Genomic DNA, 17,389 nt, shown 5'->3' on the forward strand with positions numbered 1-17,389 from the left:
AGTGGCCACTATGTGGCCAGATGACCTATATAAACAAAGAAAATAAAATGTCACCATAGAATAAATTGTGTACCTACTATGTTCTCAGTGTACAACATCTGTTCATGAAATGTTATCTTCAACTAAAGTAATAAATGCAAATATACGCACACATTTCTATCCCAATATTTTGAATTCCCATGTTTATGGTACATTGCAATTTTGATTTTATCCAACATAATCAAACACATTGGAGCTAGCAATTTCTATTAAGAATGTCTCATGCTCCACTTTTGTAGTTGTATCGTTTCCTCTAGTTATCTTTAAGAAATAGTGACACTTCAACAATAAAATTGATCAGTAGAAATCTAATGGGTGGAGAAAAGTATTGTTGATACAAGTTTACAACGAGAAACTAAAAAAATTAAGACAAGACTTTGTAAATTGCGATACTAACCAAGAATATAGCTTCAACATAGTAATCTTCGATTGTCAGTGTACTATTCCGGGGTAATAGGAATCTAATTCCCAGAAGCCAACAAATTATGTATGCCCCTTGTTTTCCCTGTAATTAATTGAGCAACATTAGCACATGCAATTTCCATTTAGAATCTCTGAAATGATTCTATAAATATTCAAATCAAACTTAATGTTACTCATTCATTTTTCTCTAATGCAGACAAAACTAAGTATGCTAACTTGTTTTTGAGCTGGAGAATTATGTAATTCATTGTATCCAAAATCATTGCTTATTGTCATGAGTGTTTTTTTTTTAATGATCACGTAATGGGACTATATTTGGCCAGAAAACATATTTTTCATAATATATTCCATTTTTCTAATTCAAAGATAAATTTCCTTCCAGTTTATGACGTTCAAACAAACCAAAATACTTTTCCTTTAACAAGTCACTGTTGTAATATGTTACCGAAAGAGTAGCTACGTAATGAATTTATTAGTGGTGGAATACTAATAAATCAAAAATACATGCAAGAAATAACACCACTATGTCCTAGGAATGCCAAGTCTTTATCCTCTTGGTTGGAAATATTACTTCATGAAAACAACATATTTGACAGAGAACTTTTCTGAAACTAACCAATGCTAATGTATCCAACAACAATGACATTTCTATTGGCATGCCCTCAAAATGTGTGGAAGTATCAAACATGCATACTGCACTTCCCTATACACACTCCTCTTTCTTCATGTGTCTTCATAGGAAGCCCTCAAGTTCAATACTCTTGCAAGTACTGCTACAAAGTTCTAGCTCTAAAGGCACTCAGATTTCAAATAGATGAATGTATTGTATCTTGGTTCTAAATGATAGACACAGTGATGGAAGCATCCGCTAATCCTAAGCTCGATTATATGTCTCTATGAAATAACATTAAGGAAAATGTTTCTATAAAGCTTTAGGTCCAACTCAACATGGACAAAGAAACAAGGTTTGACTTAAAATCAGGCAAGACTTAAGAGTTAATTCAGGAAATTTGGTCAAAAGAAAATAACTTGGAAAAAACTCTTACTTTTAAAATGTCAAGTTTTACCCGATTCTTTCCCAAGTCCAAGTCAGATCATGAGATAGTTCTGCTCGAGTCTAAGTTAGACCTTGAATTTTGTCCAAGTTAAGCTTCAACTCCATCTAATCTGCTCAGATTTAGATCCCATCTCAATCAGACTAGCCAAGTAAGCTTAGTTGAATCTGGTAACTATGGCTACAAGTATCTTTACCAATTAAGGTAACAATGGCCCAAACGTGATATGAAAAATAAATACAATGTGATGAATCATTTCTTATGATTTAGGATTGATACATTTCATATGATGGAAATGTTATGTTGTCATGTATGGATAGGGTTGACAAGGATATGGTGAAATTTTCAAAGGCTGCAAGTTGTCACAAATAATGGTATGGTAATTCAAGACCTGTTGGCTTCCTATGATCAGTTTTGATTATACTTATAGGACCATTTATTGTAGATGTGTTGGAAAAAGTATCAAAAGGTTTGTGTTAGGTCATTTTTTAGTTCAGATATTGTCAAAATTGGCAGCTAGGGCCAAACTCCATGTGGGTCTTCTTATTTATGGTAGTTGATATTTTTCTTGGATTCCTCTCGTCGAGAGCTGTAGAATTGAACTAAAGATCATTAGATTCCAACATGTATTCATGGAGATATGAATTTATTTATGTTATTTAATAATTTTTCAAGATCAGCCAACAACCAAATTACCCCAACTTCTCCTCAACGTTTTATTATAAATAGAAGAGGTTTTCAAGTATTTTTGTACAAACACTTCTCCTGAGATCTCTCTCCACTCGTTTGGGTTTGGTGGCTAGAGAGATCAAGAAGGAGAATCTCTAGACGTAGTGAAGAAAGGGTCTTCTAAGAGAGCCTTAGATGCAGAACTAAAGAGCCCTAGCCACAGTCTTATGGGGAGATCTTTTTGCAGGTAAGACGAGAACTATACACTGTCAAGAGGGAGTTATATTCGTAGCTCGAAGAGGAATTCTAGTCATTCTTCTAAAAGGATATCTGACCATGCCCTAAACGCAGTCATAAAGTATGTAAAGTTGCTATATTGGAGGTGCCCTAATGTCCTAAACGCAGGCCTTATTCCGCAGCAACAAGAGGCCTAATCAGCAACCCTAATATATTGTTAAGAGAGAGCCATACATAATCTTGTGAAGATCCTATTTGTTGTCATAAAAAGACCATATATGTAGCTCTCTTAGCCGCAATTGGAGAGGCCCTAACCAACAACATATGAAGGCCTAAAGCCACAGTTAGATGAGCCCTTATCACAACATGTAAGGGACCCTTAGGCACAACCAGAAAAGTGAACCTAGCTGCAACAAAAAAGAGTATCTCATCAGTGTGAAGGGCCACATTGCTATAGGTGACAACATGGTATAATGCAAGGTTGTTTGGGCATGTTAGTGTTGTTCTTGAGCTCGATTTGAAGGGTAGAAGTATCCGCAAAAAAGAGGAGCTAGGGACTGCATTTTAAGGGTTGTTTGGATCACTGTTTGAAGGGGTCAAAACTATAGTCCACTGCTAGGCTAGGCCGCAGGCCATAGCCAACAGTTGGAGGCCTTTTAGTAGCTGTGTTCAGAAGGTAAATAGCCCTATTAGGCAACATATCATTGGAGGACTGTATGAAGGCTAGCCATAGTAAATAGATGAAATGTGGGGTGTGTTTATGTTGTTGTAGCACTTAGAGCTTGTACCCTAACCAGTGACCAGGTCTGCCATGAAATACACCAGTCCTTGCAGCATATGAAAGGTGCCAGATTAGCAACCTTGTCATGATTAGTGAAGCAGCGAAGGAACTGCATATCTTCAGTACTTGATATCAGAATTGCAACCTCATTGTGTCATTGTCACGGAGAAGATCTTTGATCTCCTATTTGGCAAGTCAAGTATTGACTTCAAATCATTGTACTCTATCTCTTTCTCTCTGATGAACTATTGAAGAATATAAGAAGAATTGATCAAGGGTTTCCCCACATTGGAGTTTGTCCCTGGCTAGTGCCACATCTTGTGTCCTCTTGTCTTAGCTTTTCTTCTACTATTTATATTTATGTTCTATCTACGCTTTACTATCATGCTGATGTGATTTCTAATCTGAATATTGTCAATGGGCTAATATGAAAAATTGAAGTAAATTGCTCTAAGCATAGAACATACCAAAATTTAATAGATATCAACCCCAATGAAAAATGTAATTTTACGCATATAACAACATGAGTTTCCAGAATTACTATAAAAAATTTAAGTGGATTGATACTCACTGCCTTGAGATATTATTGTCAACATAAAAGGACAAAGTATAAATGTGTACTAGACAAAGTGATAATATAATATGAAGCTTCCCATAAGTGTTGTTAACTATCATTGGAATTATCTTATCATTGATTTGATTTTTACTTTGGAAAATTACGAACCTTATCTCAATGCCCATTCTGATTCATCCAGAGTTAAGTACTTGATTGACTATCATGCCCAAAATCACTTGGATAGTTCACCAAATACCAGGGCTCAAGATTTGTGGTACTGTATGTAATTCCTAGTTTGCACGGAAGGAGATGAATTTTGTAGTTATGGGTAATGTTGTACATTATGCACGGTTGTCTACCCATATGCTAAATATAATTCCTCAAGCTACATGGTTTGCACATTATCGGAAACAACATACAAATCTATGGGAAAATATTATTGCTCACATGGAGTGAAAATTGAATGTTTCCTTTAGTCTGGGCCACTAGATGTCAAATATTGACTTGACATATCAAAATGACCTCATGTAAGCAGCTGCACGGTCTTACCAATATGACCTCATATAAGCACCTGCATGGTCAACAATGACTTACACATTTTATTACTCAAGCTGGTGTCATTATGCTTGTTGCATGACTTGTGTGATTTATTAGTCAAGCTAGTGTCATGGTCCATGTTGCATGACTTGCATGGGTTTTGTTGCATGAAATGAAAGGCCCTTGCCTCATGAAATAAATTTATCCCATGGTGTTTCCTATACGTATGTACTAATACCCTTTTGCATAGGACCTAACCTATGGTTTTGCTAAAATTACTACACAAATGTTGGGTTTTGATATACATAAATATATTACAGGGGACCTTACCTCGATAGTTATTGGAAATTTGTTTGGAACAATTGGAATCAACAATATTTAGTAATCCATAACAAAATTACCCTATTTAGACCATACTTGTCACTTGTTTGAATTCCAAAAATGTATTGAAGATTAAAATACACAGTCCTGAATAGATATTGAACTCATCAAAAGGTGTACCATTGTTCTAATACAAATCTTGGCATAAATCATGATGAAAGACCTGTGTTAAATCTACATGCATACAAGCATCTTAGTTTAAAGTGTAAAAAGTCTTGTTGACTGCTCAATGACATGTTATAAATATTGTTTATGTCCAGATAAGGAAGCAACCATTAACAGTAATAATAAATACAGTGAAGACAAATCTAATCATATAGGTTTATACTGTGTTTCGATTGAGGATATCTTTGTTTTATTGTGTATTGTTATCACTTTAATCCTTGCACTTTCATGTTGCTGAAAGTATCAAAGAGAATGTATAGTGTGGAGTGTATGAATACAGGTAGAAGGAATCAACCTAGATACTTCTAGAAACGAAGGGGTGGAGAGGGAACACGTGGTAGTTTCCAATTTCTTATGGATAATGGATTGTGTTACATCTTTTCCAGCCAGTAGAGCACATTTGAAATGCCACAACTTCCACAAAGTCTTGTCATATAGAGTAATAACTGAACAAATAAATTCAGACTCCCAACATATTTGACCCCTAAAGAACTTCCAAATTTCTGGAAATGGTTGGAGCTATATTCAAGATGGATCTTTGAGCTTCCATGGGACGATTGTTCTTGTGGAGGTCTGTCTCTGAGTATTAGTCACATATAATCACTATGTAATGGCCTATGTATCCAACATTCTCATCAAATTGTGAGTGATTTTAAGTTTTTAATGAATAACTTAAGTTGACAGAGATGTTCTCCATGTTCAACATTTCAATTGTAAGTGATAGATGGATTGACTCTTGTATCAATTGTGCACACAAAATTTCTCTAAAGTAATAAACAATTTAGTAGAAATTAGCAACATAGCTTATTAACAATTATAAATAAGATGACTATATTAAAAAATCAAAGAAACTTAAAAAAAGGAATGGAGCAATCAATCAATCATCAAAAGATCTATTGAGGATCTCAGCAAAGAAAAAGAAATCAATTGAACAGTCATTAGGAGAGCACCAGGTAGAGTGTCTAGAAGTTCAATCAGAACTTGCATAGAATAGAAGATATGCATTGGGTGTTAGCTTATCTTTGGTTAACCCAAGATTTGATCAGGGGAAGAAAAAGAAAAGAAATCAAAGACCAATTGATAACAATCTTGAAGATTTAGTATGTTCAGAAATCCCAAAGAGCATACAGAGTTTCCAAAAAGGTTTCAAAGAAAATTCAAGGACTCAAAAAAAATTGAGATAGATGAAATTCTTCTATCTCAGACAGAAGAATATGAGGATGTTGATGAATTGGTGATACAAAATTGGTTTCAAGCATTCAAAATGATTCTCAAATGATTTTATATCTGCAGTTAGGTGAAGGTAAGTTTCTGCATAAAAGAGTGAAGACTAACTTGGAAGAGGATGCAAAAATAGTTGTTGGGGTAGTTTCAAATAGATCAGTTGTCGATTCATAGTATGGTTTACATGAGCAGACAGACAAGGAGAAGCCATTGAAGAAAATGGGGAAGAAGATGTCAGAAGATGTTGTTTTCCTTCCTGAAGGGAAAGAATTGAATGGGTTGCATGTTAACCTTAGGTTTGGTTCATTCCAGGAATTGGTTGGAGAAAAGCCATTGAGGAGAGGTGCTAAGAAGGTAGAGGATGCCAAAATCCTTGATAGGATGGCAGAGTCTAATGGAGTTATAGGTAGTGCCCATACCCTTATGTGCTTGGATGGAGATGAATGCAAGCCTAGAAATAGAAAAGCAAGGAAAGTAAAAGCTAATGTTGAAATCCTTGGTAGGGTGTCAGAGCTAAATGCTTTGCACAATAGTGATCAGCCCAACTACCAATAGATAGATGAAAGTAAGCATGGGAAAAAACAAGTGAAGCAGGATAATATTGTATCCTTAGCAACCTTGTCTTCCAAACAAACTATTATAGTTGATAAAATAACCACAGAAACAAAACCCTCAAAGAAGCTCCCCCCTATGGCTATACCATCAGTTGCTTCCAGTTTTTCATTCTCTGTTATACATTTTCTCTTTGCTATTAGAACAACTATGCTTTTCCCCTTTGCAGAAGATATTTCAGAGGTGGTCAATCATTCTAAAAAAAGTGATGGGGAGAGAGAGAGCTCAAACCAGGAAGGTCAGTTCACATTTCCTTCTGATGGGAAGGATGAGGATCAAAATTGTGTGTTCTTAAATTGCCTCCTTGATGGTCATCCTCACATGTGTAAAACAGGTATAGATCCCATTTATCCAGAACGTGAGTTATATCAGCAATTCTGGGAATTCTTTGAAGCCATTTGCAAACCTAGGTTGCTTGCATACCCTTTCAAAGTGTACTCAAAACCTAAATGTGGCTCTTTGAAAAATTCCATCATGACTAGATGCCTTGCAATACTTGGAAGAGGATGCTATATAAGGTTACGCAGCTAAGACTTGTTTCCCTGGAAAATTTTGGTCCTTCAATGAGTAAGGTAGGTGGGTATTGAGTTTTGTTATAATGGCTACACCTGTCAAGATTCTTCTTATATATCTATGTGTCCCTTTCTACCATGCTGCGAGCGAGCGTTTGTCCACTACAACAATTCTTTAATTTTTCATATGCTTATTTGCGTGTATTGACGACTTGGTCTCAGTTATAGCCAGATTTTCTATTCTGAAGTTCATTCAATGTTTAAATCTCTTTTATATTTATATTTGCATTTGATTCACATATTAAATCTTATGAATGTTGGACAAGTAATAGCTATGTTCTTGTTGCATTTATTCAAATTTTTGAAGAAGAATCACACAGCCATATAACCATCTGCACAACAAATTAACACACAAAAAATAAACTGGCAAAAAAGGCAGAGAGCCATCATGTGGTCTCTCATGTTCATGTAATTATCTCTTATTCAAATAATTTAATAATACATTTAAATACATGAGCAAGTGGTCTTAATATAGTGCGTCTATCTTAGACTCACTTGGTTGAGACAATTTCTCAACTTACACACTAATTTAGGAGAGTTAGTTGGAGAGAATATCTCATCCAAACTAGACTCCTTAGTTTGAAGAACTCTCATGATTTTATTTATTTAATTTAATAATTGGATTTATTATTGATTTTTAAGAGAGTGAGGCTAACATTCCCCACCTCAAAGATAAATACAAAATGAACAAGGAACCATCTTCCAAGTTCTCAAGTTGATCCTCAAAAAAACATTTGCTTGAAAAACCGCCAAAGCTGGATGCTTGAAAATAACATCTGGTGTCCACTGACACAATTTGATGAACGCCCATTGGTGTATTTATTGATGATTATTGCCCACTCGTTGATGAAGATACCAACTAGCTGCTTCGTTGATGTTGTCGAGACTTTTAGTCTAACAACCACTTGTAAATTTCATTGACATTTTACCCTCTTTGTTAGCTCAAAGGAGAGGCAATCTTCTCCAAAATATATCTGAACTCCCCCCTGTAGGTGTAGGAGTGTTTCACTGGTGTACTCCCTCGTACCATCTTCATTTTTACTGTTGGATGCAATATGTGAGAGTGAATTCTATTTTAAAACTTAGATAATCTTCTGGCTGTGGATGACCATTCCTACGGATCAATCCATGAATAATTTATCTTTAATATGGCTGACTGTCATTGGTTGCAACATTTATCTGATGTATGATTTGACTTGCTGCAATGGCTATAAGGATGGAGATCAAAACATTTATTTTCCAGATGACCGGTTCTTTGACAACGAGAACATTTCGGTTTGTCTGCAACTTGAGTTTGTGTGCCTTTCTGTTTGTCTACAACTTCAGTTTGTGTGCATTGACGTCGGTCTGCAAGTTGCTGAGAAATTGTTGAAGTGATTTGTTCAAGTAATCTGGTAGTGACGAACTGAATGGGCTTTGAATAATCAGGGATATGTAAGTTGTCGTTATCTTTGACATATCCTAAGCCGCGTTGATTTCGATTACTTTGAATTTCTTCCCATGGCTTGATGATGGGTTTGGAAGAAAGTTGAACTGGAACAACTTCAATACTTGAAGCTGGTTGGATGAATGAAGTCGAATGATCAATTGTCTCTGGATTGGTCAAAAACTTGGAAGCAACACGCTTCTCTTGCAACTCATTTGGTCAAAGACTTGGAAGCAACACGCTTCTCTTGCAACTCATTTCTGTGCAGTTGCGACTCCAGTTGAAGGAACTCAATCATTTCATGTGCATGTTGAATATGTATTGAAATATGAACAAGAGTTGCTTTGCTGATTTGTAGCATGTCTTCAGTAGTTGAGAGGATCAAATTGTTAAGAATATTTAACAACTAAATGCTATTTGCCATGTGAACTTGTTGGGACTCACGCTTGCTTGCTTTTAATATTTGCTAGATTTTTAGAACTTGCTCACTTGATGTTTGGTTGATTATTTCACGCTCGCTTGAACTTGTTTTAACAATTGATTGTTTGAACTCACACTTGCTTGCTTTCATGCTTGCTTGATGCTTGCTTTGCTCGAATGCTTCACTGACACTTTGTGAATGCTTCAATCAACTTCACATTGGCTCGCTTGTTGTAGATGTTGTGCTATGAACTTTTGCACTTGATTTTGACAGACTCACTTGCTTGGTTGTTTGAATGACACGCTCGTTTGCTTTGTCGTTTGAATGACACGCTTGCTTGCTTTGTTGTTTATTGCTCACTTGAAGAATAGAATACACTTGTTTGATGATGATTGCTTGTTATATGGCTTGCTTGATTGATTACTGACACTTTGTGCTTTCTTAAATGTACTCAATGAATGTGCTGATTAAAAAGGAAGGGTGTCGAACACTGTTGAAAATGCACCCAAGATACAAATGACAAGTTCAATCTTGATGACTCAGTTGAAGACTTATTGGACTTAATGTATTCACCTTAACAATTCAATTTAGGGTGTCGGTTACAACCAAGAATGCACCCTTACAGTTCAAGAACAATTTATCTGTAAGTGATACAAAAAGTGTTGATGATGTTGATGTCATTAGGCTTGAAGTGCTTGATTTGTAGCGTCCTTAACTTGATGGCGAGAATTAGTTGTTGTGAGATGTTGTTGTAGAATATTACTTTTATCAAGTCGATGATGTGACACTTTGTGCTTGTGTGCTTAAACTTGATTACAAAAGCTTGATTAAGCGTTCTTATACTTAAGCTTGCTTATATGCATGTAGTTGTTTAAGCATAATACAAAGAGATAATTTGAACACAAGTCATGCACATGCATTCATTACACATGGTGTACCTAAGATCCCCTTATTCAATTTCGGGCGGATCTAAAACACGAGCACCACAAAAATTATGATTTTATTAATTATTGGAGTACATCATTCTTCACCTTCACAACATTATCATTGAAACTTCTCAAACAATGATAATTCCATGACCGCACACCCTTGAAGAAACTTCACAATTACAACTTTAACTTTGACTTGACTTTGAGATGGACTTGATTGAGTCACTCCAAAAATTACAAACTAAAATCACTTCAAAACTAGAAATAAAAACCATACCTTATTTCTTCATATCTTATCTCTCCATTAAAAAACTTCAAATAAAATCTCCTTATTACTCCAAAAATTTACAAACAATAAACATACCTTATCTCTCTAGCAAAGGTTTCTTCACTTTTTAGATTCAACTTTAAATTTCCAAAAAAAAATAAAAAATAAAAAAGCTTTAAAAAGCTGGATTTTTTTTTTTTTTCTCTCGCTGTACACGGTGGCCGTTGGTTGGCTTAAGCTGGCTCACGCTGGTTGGCTTCTTGGTGCCTTACGCTGGCTAGCTTCCTGCTGGTCATGTTCGCTGAAAGCGTCCAAAGGTAGCTTTAAAACTTCTTAAATTGCTCTCGATTTCACCAACAGTTTCAATGTCAAATCCCTTTGCCGTACTGGAACAGGAATATCACCATAGTCTTCATTGGTTTCTTAATCCATGCACCAATATGCACAACCCCTTCTACTATGTGATAGTCCCAATCAAGAAATCATGGGTACGAATTTCAAGACTTCCAACTATTCAATACAAAGGCAGAATCTTTATTGCGATCCAATAAAGAAAAGAAAAAGTTGAAGTCGAGAAATGGGCAAATACAAAGAAATATTTTTTGCTCTAGAAGCTATTTAAACAAGGATCGCTACACAATATCGCAGTCTGTACCTGTGCAACTCTGCGGGATTTTATTGGAGTCGTCATCCAATATGTTTGAGGGCAGTCTTTGCTTTCAATGGTTTTGCGAGCCGTGCATGACGCGGTACATCCACTCGATGCTCAAACAGTGGAGGCATCAGATATATTGCCCGCATGAATCTTGCAGAGAAGCATTGATGCTGGATGAGTGCAGGTATTTTCTGTCTGCGGAGATCTTTGAGCAGTGGTCGGCTGTAATGGTGGAGGCAGAAATTCTGGAAGCCCTGAAGTATACTGCCCCTTCAAGGAAAGTGTTGGAACCTTAGATGTGGAGGGCGTGGAAATGGCGGAATGCCCTTTCTGCAACAGGCTGTTCTGTGTGCGCTGAAAGGATCCGTGGCATGCAAATGTACAGTGTTGCCTGCCACCGACAAAACTGAAGCAGATTTTCTGCTTCTCAAGCTTGCTGAGAATAGTAAGTGGCGCTGCTGTGGAAAGTGCAAATCGATGGTTGAATTGATCTATGGATGTAATCACATTACTTGCAGGTGCCGACATGAATTCTGTTACGTTTGTGGCACCTCATGGAGAAATGGAAGCCCTGACTGCAACTGTCCTTAGACCACTGTTGACCGATTAATACATTGACTGGTTCATAATCTCAGCTCCATGGAAAATTACCATTCTGTTCTTCGATCCATGATCCAAAGTATCATAGGCATCACTTATTTCTAAAGGAAGATTTATCACTAGTGCATAGATTCCCCATTGATGTTCATTAACAACAGCGCAACTCTCTATTTAATTCCAAACATAAAATATTCGACTCTCAAACCTTAAGCTCATGCTGGGCTCTCACAAATCTCACCATGGCTCTGATACCACATGAAGAAGAATCACACAACCATATAACTATATGTGGAATAAATTAACACACAAAAAATGAACAGGTCGAAAATGCAGAGAACCATCATGTGGTCTCTCATGTTTATGTAATTCTCTCTTATTTAAATAATTTAATAATACATTTAAATACATGAGCAAGTGGTCTTAAGATATTGAGTCTATCTTAAACTCAATCTTTCATCCAAACTAGACTTAGTTTGAGGAATTCTCATGATTTTATTTATTTAATTTAATAATTAGATTTATTATTTATTTTTAAGAGAGTGAGGCTAACAATTTTTACATTGTAAAATGTCTATTACATTTTCCCCAAATAGGGGGCCTACTTGAACCCGTGACTAGAAGTGGGTGAAAACACACCAGATCACCGTCTAAAAAAACTTAGTGGACTGCAAAATGGTTTATTTAAAATGATGTAGGTTTCTTTCTTTGTGGCCTTGGGTTGAGTTTCAGGCGCTACCACTCTATCTTCCACAAAAGAGGTGATTGGTTGGCGCTACCACTCTATCTTCCACAAAAAAGGTGATTGGTTTAAAATGATGCAGTTTTGCTGATTTTTGGCCTTAGGATTATTTGGAAGTGATTGGACTCTATCTTTTGCAACAGAGTTAAGGGTATTATATTAAGTTTAAATGGAGGAGAATCATCTAACAATGGAATGAATATTAAATGAATTTTAGTTGGAGGGAAATTTAATGTCAATTCAATCGGAGTGTTGTCATTGAATGTTTACAAGTAACATGAATTTATTACAAGCTTGCTAAGAAATTAGTCTTTTAATATGGGAAAACTCAAATGAACATCAATTATAGTGCACTTGAAAGTGAACATCATCTTCTCTTTCAGGTGCATCCAACTCGCCCTATATTTTTTAGCTCTTTCATTGAATTGTACTGGTTAGCCACTAAAGTCTCAATACATAAAAATCATCCTCATTTCCTTCATATTTCAATATCTATATATAATTAACTCAACAAAATCTTTTTTTTTTTAACAATAAACTCATAACTTCATTTTTAAAATACCATATAACTACCATCTGCTTACATAAATATAAACAAATAAAATTTTCATATATGTTATTAATTAATGATTCAGATATCATTAAAAAATACCATATCATACCATATTTCATATTTTCTTTACACATTATAATCATACAAATAATTGAACATTCTCGCTATCAACTAAACAATATATTGTATTTTCCCACTCACAATTCAAAAACATAACTAGCATTTGCACCAAATGTTGCAAAGGAAACGCCGTAAGGCATAAATTGAGGAACAATTCCGACATGGGAATGGGAAAATGTACATAAGATGCAGATATGTAGCATAAATGAGATTCTAAAGATGTATAAATTGAAGTTTATTTAGGGTGCTTAAGTCTATATTTTTTTTTAATTATTGAATTAATATTGCATATAAATCTCATAAAATTCAACCAACTTATAATTGAGGGCTCTGAGCTCTAAGTTTGTCTTTGGGTCATTAACATGGTAATGCACTGTCTCAACCACTAAACCACATAACAACAAACAAAAGACTACAAAATGTTACGATCATTACTATAGTAAACCCAATGACTCTACACACAATAATTTATTCTTTACTCGAAGAGAATATTGCTTAACCATATCCACAAAAAGATTGCAAGGTGGAAAGCATTATGCAGAACAGAATCTCTGTTATTATAACTTGTAAGTTGTAGCATTGTTCCAACCAATAAAACTATCTTCACATTTTGGAAGATCAAATGGAAATAAGTTTTGAAGAATTCAATAAAAAACGTCCAAGATCATTGGATCACATGATTAATGGTACCCTGTCCTATGAATCTAATATTTTTATGCACTTACAATTAAGGGAAAAAACAAGGTCCAAACAATGTATACCACAGGGACCAATAAATAGTATATTTGCTAATCCTTGCTAGGATCAGAAAAAACAACATTAATTCTCCTTAAATCCTTCACAATCAAATTATACAATTGTTGTACAACACAAGGCCCATGCTGTTGTCAATAGTTCTGATTGAGAATGCGACCAGATTCCTTCAATCTCATACAGTGATTAATGCACCAATTATACAATTGTTGTACAACACAAGACTCATGTTGTTGTCAATCAAGCAATAGTTCTGATCGAGAATGCGCCAGATTCCTTCAATCTCATATAGTGATTAATGCACCAAACACAGATGTACTAGTTGCAACGACTTTTATATCATTTTGCCGATGTTGTCATGTCAAAATCAATGTGATACAATTAAGTCACCTTTAAGAAGAACCTCATTGCAATTTCTATACAAGGATGTCTGTCTTATCATTACTCATTCTAATTTCACCTCTTTTATTGTCAGACTTCACGAATTAGCCTCCAAATGCTTGCTTCATCCACAGACCAGTGAATTACCTTTTATAAATATTTTGTTTGAGCATTGGAACTCAATAACATTTACAAAATTATAAAAAGTTTATCTCCAATCAATTTCTTTTCTTTTCTTTTTCTTTTTCTGATTTCCACTTATTATTGTTATATAAATATCTAAACTCATTTTATAATACTTTAAAAATAGAAATTTTCAGATATTATAATCCCTAAATCCTTTCTTCCCATTCTTAATGACTTTTGCAATTGGAAATAGGGCTTTGCAATTAGGTTCCCTCTGCATTAAACTCTGCAACTGACCCACCACGGTTAGTGTTGGAGTCCTTGGAGGGGTTTTATTCTCTTGAACAAAAGTCAAGTGACAAGAAAGAGTTTGGGCTCTCGGCTCTACGTCGGACCTGTACATTATTACTGGAATCTCTTGTACCTGTTTTGGCAGATCCTATTTTGGGTGTTGAACATCCAGTTCTGCCCTTAAATATAAAGGAGCAAGCCAAAAGTATTGCACATGAATGGAAGTCGAAGATAAACCTTGAAGGAGATGTTGCCAATGGCAATTCGTTGGAGGCCCAGGCCTTCTTGCAACTTCTAGCTACTTTTGGAATTGCGTCAGAGTTTGATAAAGATGACTTATGCAAGCTTGTTCTTGCATTTGCACGGTGCAGGTAGACACCTGAACTCTGTCGTTCCCTTGGACTTGAATCAAAAATGCCAGGTTGGTTGGCTGGTGTTCTGTAATGTTAGCCTCAGTGGCTAGGCTGGCAAAATTTCCATCCATTTTGGTAGATAGGTTTTTTGTTGTTTTTCTGGCATTCATGGCTAGCTTGGTTTTTTTGAGGGACTGGTGGATTTTATCAGTATACTTGGTTGTCGCTGATTGAGTTGAAGATAAATTTTGGTAATCCTGGCTGTAGTAAACCTTCCCAACGTTTTTTGTTTAGTCCAGTGAACGGGTTTCTAAGTTGGCGGGGTTGGTAGTCTTTTCTTTAGATCTCAACATTTCATATGCAAGGCAGATACTGAGTGGCCTCTACTAGGTAGACATCTTTTTATGAGGTAGAAAGTTGTATGTAAGTTATTTTGTTGATATTAATAAAGGCACCTGAAGATGATCAGCTATGGTAAAGTGTCATAAGGCCTTTCATGAGTGGGGAACTGTTTACTTACGAAAATGGTCTCAAGCTGGCATAGCTGTTATCTTTATTGACAAATCCGTTGAAGTTGTCTGTATTGTTTTTTCTTTCACAGTAAACTGTCTTCTGGTATTTCAAATGTTTGTGACATATTCAGATTAACTGAAAATTTTGTGACAATTTCATGCAGATGTTGTAGAAACCCTGGTCAATAGTGGAAAACAAATTGAGGCAGTCAACTTTGCTCATGCATTTGGGCTGACAGAGAAGTTTGCACCTGTTCCTTTGTTGAAAACAAATTGAGGCAATCAACTTTGCTCATGCATTTGGGCTAACAGAGAAGTTTGCACCTGTTCCTTTGTTGAAGGAATATCTGAAAGATGCTAAGAAAGCTTCTCAGGCAAGTTTAAAAAGCAGGACTAACTCTAGTGTTGCACAAGTACGATTGTATTACTGTTATACAAAATGTCTTGTTATGTGATGATCATTTTGGCTTAGTATTGTTGGTTATATCGGAAGTTCCTTTTTTGACCGATATTTTTATTTGCTGCTACAGAATGAAGTAAATACAAAAGAGCTTTCTGCTTACAGAGCTGTTATAAAGTGCATTGAGGAGCACAAACTTGAATCGCAGTTCTCACCAGATCCTCTTCAAAAGCGTGTAGCTCAGCTAGAGAAAGCTAAGGCTGACAGAAAAAGGTCTGCAGGTGCTGTTAAGTCTCAACCTAAGCGTCCTCGTGCTAATGGAGGAAATGCTGGTGTATATATGCCTCCGTTAAGTGCAGATGAAAGAACTCCGACTCTTTATGCTTCTTCCAATGGTGCAGACAGAAGCTTTTATAGGTCTTTGGATAGAGTACAATATTCTGGTGCAGCTCCAGGTGTTACATCCTACAACCTATAGGGCCAAAATGCATATGACAGATCAAACCAAGGATTATATGGAGCAGGCTATGGTGTTGGAAATAGGACTCCAGTCTCGCTCTCAAGGCCATATATGTATCCATCAGATAACATGGGGCCTTCGTTGTTGGGTTCCGATTCTTACAATTCCTCTACTAATTACAGCAACCATCACTTTGGCAGTAGACTGCCTGCCCCTCCTCCAGCTTATCAGTCTTCTTTTATACATTAGGTAGGTACGGTGCTTATCTTACCGTGGTCAAGCAAGTTCTGATCTTATCAAGCCCCATAAAACCTTTTCTATTGGATGTGGCTGGTAGTAAGCACTTAGCTTTGAAGAGGTTTTTTGACTTTGTTTCTGTAAATCTAAAAGATTGGCAAAGTTCATTTGGCAGCTTTTCACAATTGTCAGTGGTGTTTTCTTCTATTAAGGAATCTTCTATTAAGGAATTTTATTTTTGTATGGTATTGAGTGCTTCATCACTTTCCCAGGTTACTATATATTGTAGTGTTTACAGTTCAAAGATGATTCTATGCATAATTTTGGTATTTTTTTATTTGTTTGACAAATCAGAGAGGATCAATCTGTCTCTTTGTGGAAGATTAAAATTTGGTGAATAATATATCATTTGTGATCTTGTTCGGAGCTCATAACACAAGACTTTCAATTGCATTGTATGCCGAGGGCTGGTCTTGTGCTGAATATGATTTAATTGTCCACTTGCACGTTACCTCATTGGTACCTGTTTACTCTACGCCTATGAAGCGAATCAGATTTTATTTTGATTAGTCCAATTGTAAGGCTATTTTTGAAACTGGACCCTGCCCCTCTTAAGCTAGACCCTACCCCTCTTAAGCTGCTGCATGATTTAAATCCCCCTTTTTGAGCAGAAATGATTTGTAGTGCTAGTGGTATAGTTGTTATACCCTGCATTAATATTTTTGTGTTCTCTGTAACGAGGACAACGCACATTGGAGTTATATGTCCCATCTAGAACTAGCAATTGTCTCAAAAGGTACAAAGAGAGGCCGATAGGATTATTAAATTAGAATTGTTGAATTTCTCTAGAAGAGATGTTGGTTCAAGCCTACAAGGAGCAAAGAGATTTGATGTTTGGAGTTCTATGCTTTTTA

General features: G+C 35.8%; 1 protein-coding gene and 1 pseudogene across 1 annotated transcript; both read left to right on the plus strand.

The window, feature by feature from the left end:
- The window catches only part of LOC149145735 (uncharacterized), a 50,760-nt pseudogene extending 39,192 nt beyond the window's left edge, over nt 1-11,568 (plus strand).
- Nucleotides 11,569-12,621: 1,053 nt separating this feature from the next.
- LOC149145736 (FRIGIDA-like protein 3) lies at nt 12,622-16,739 on the plus strand. Its single transcript, XM_089452539.1, has 6 exons — nt 12,622-12,672; nt 14,490-14,884; nt 15,134-15,189; nt 15,543-15,583; nt 15,657-15,791; nt 15,909-16,739. The coding sequence occupies exons 1-6, from the start codon at nt 12,622-12,624 to the stop codon at nt 16,254-16,256; spliced, it is 1,026 nt and encodes a 341-aa protein (XP_089308665.1). The 3' UTR covers nt 16,257-16,739.
- Nucleotides 16,740-17,389: the final 650 nt, after the last annotated feature.

This window comes from Pinus tabuliformis, chromosome X (genome assembly GCF_031772625.1).
Source record: "Pinus tabuliformis cultivar Carrire ecotype Pingquan chromosome X, CPIR1, whole genome shotgun sequence".
Lineage (NCBI taxonomy): Eukaryota > Viridiplantae > Streptophyta > Pinopsida > Pinales > Pinaceae > Pinus > Pinus tabuliformis.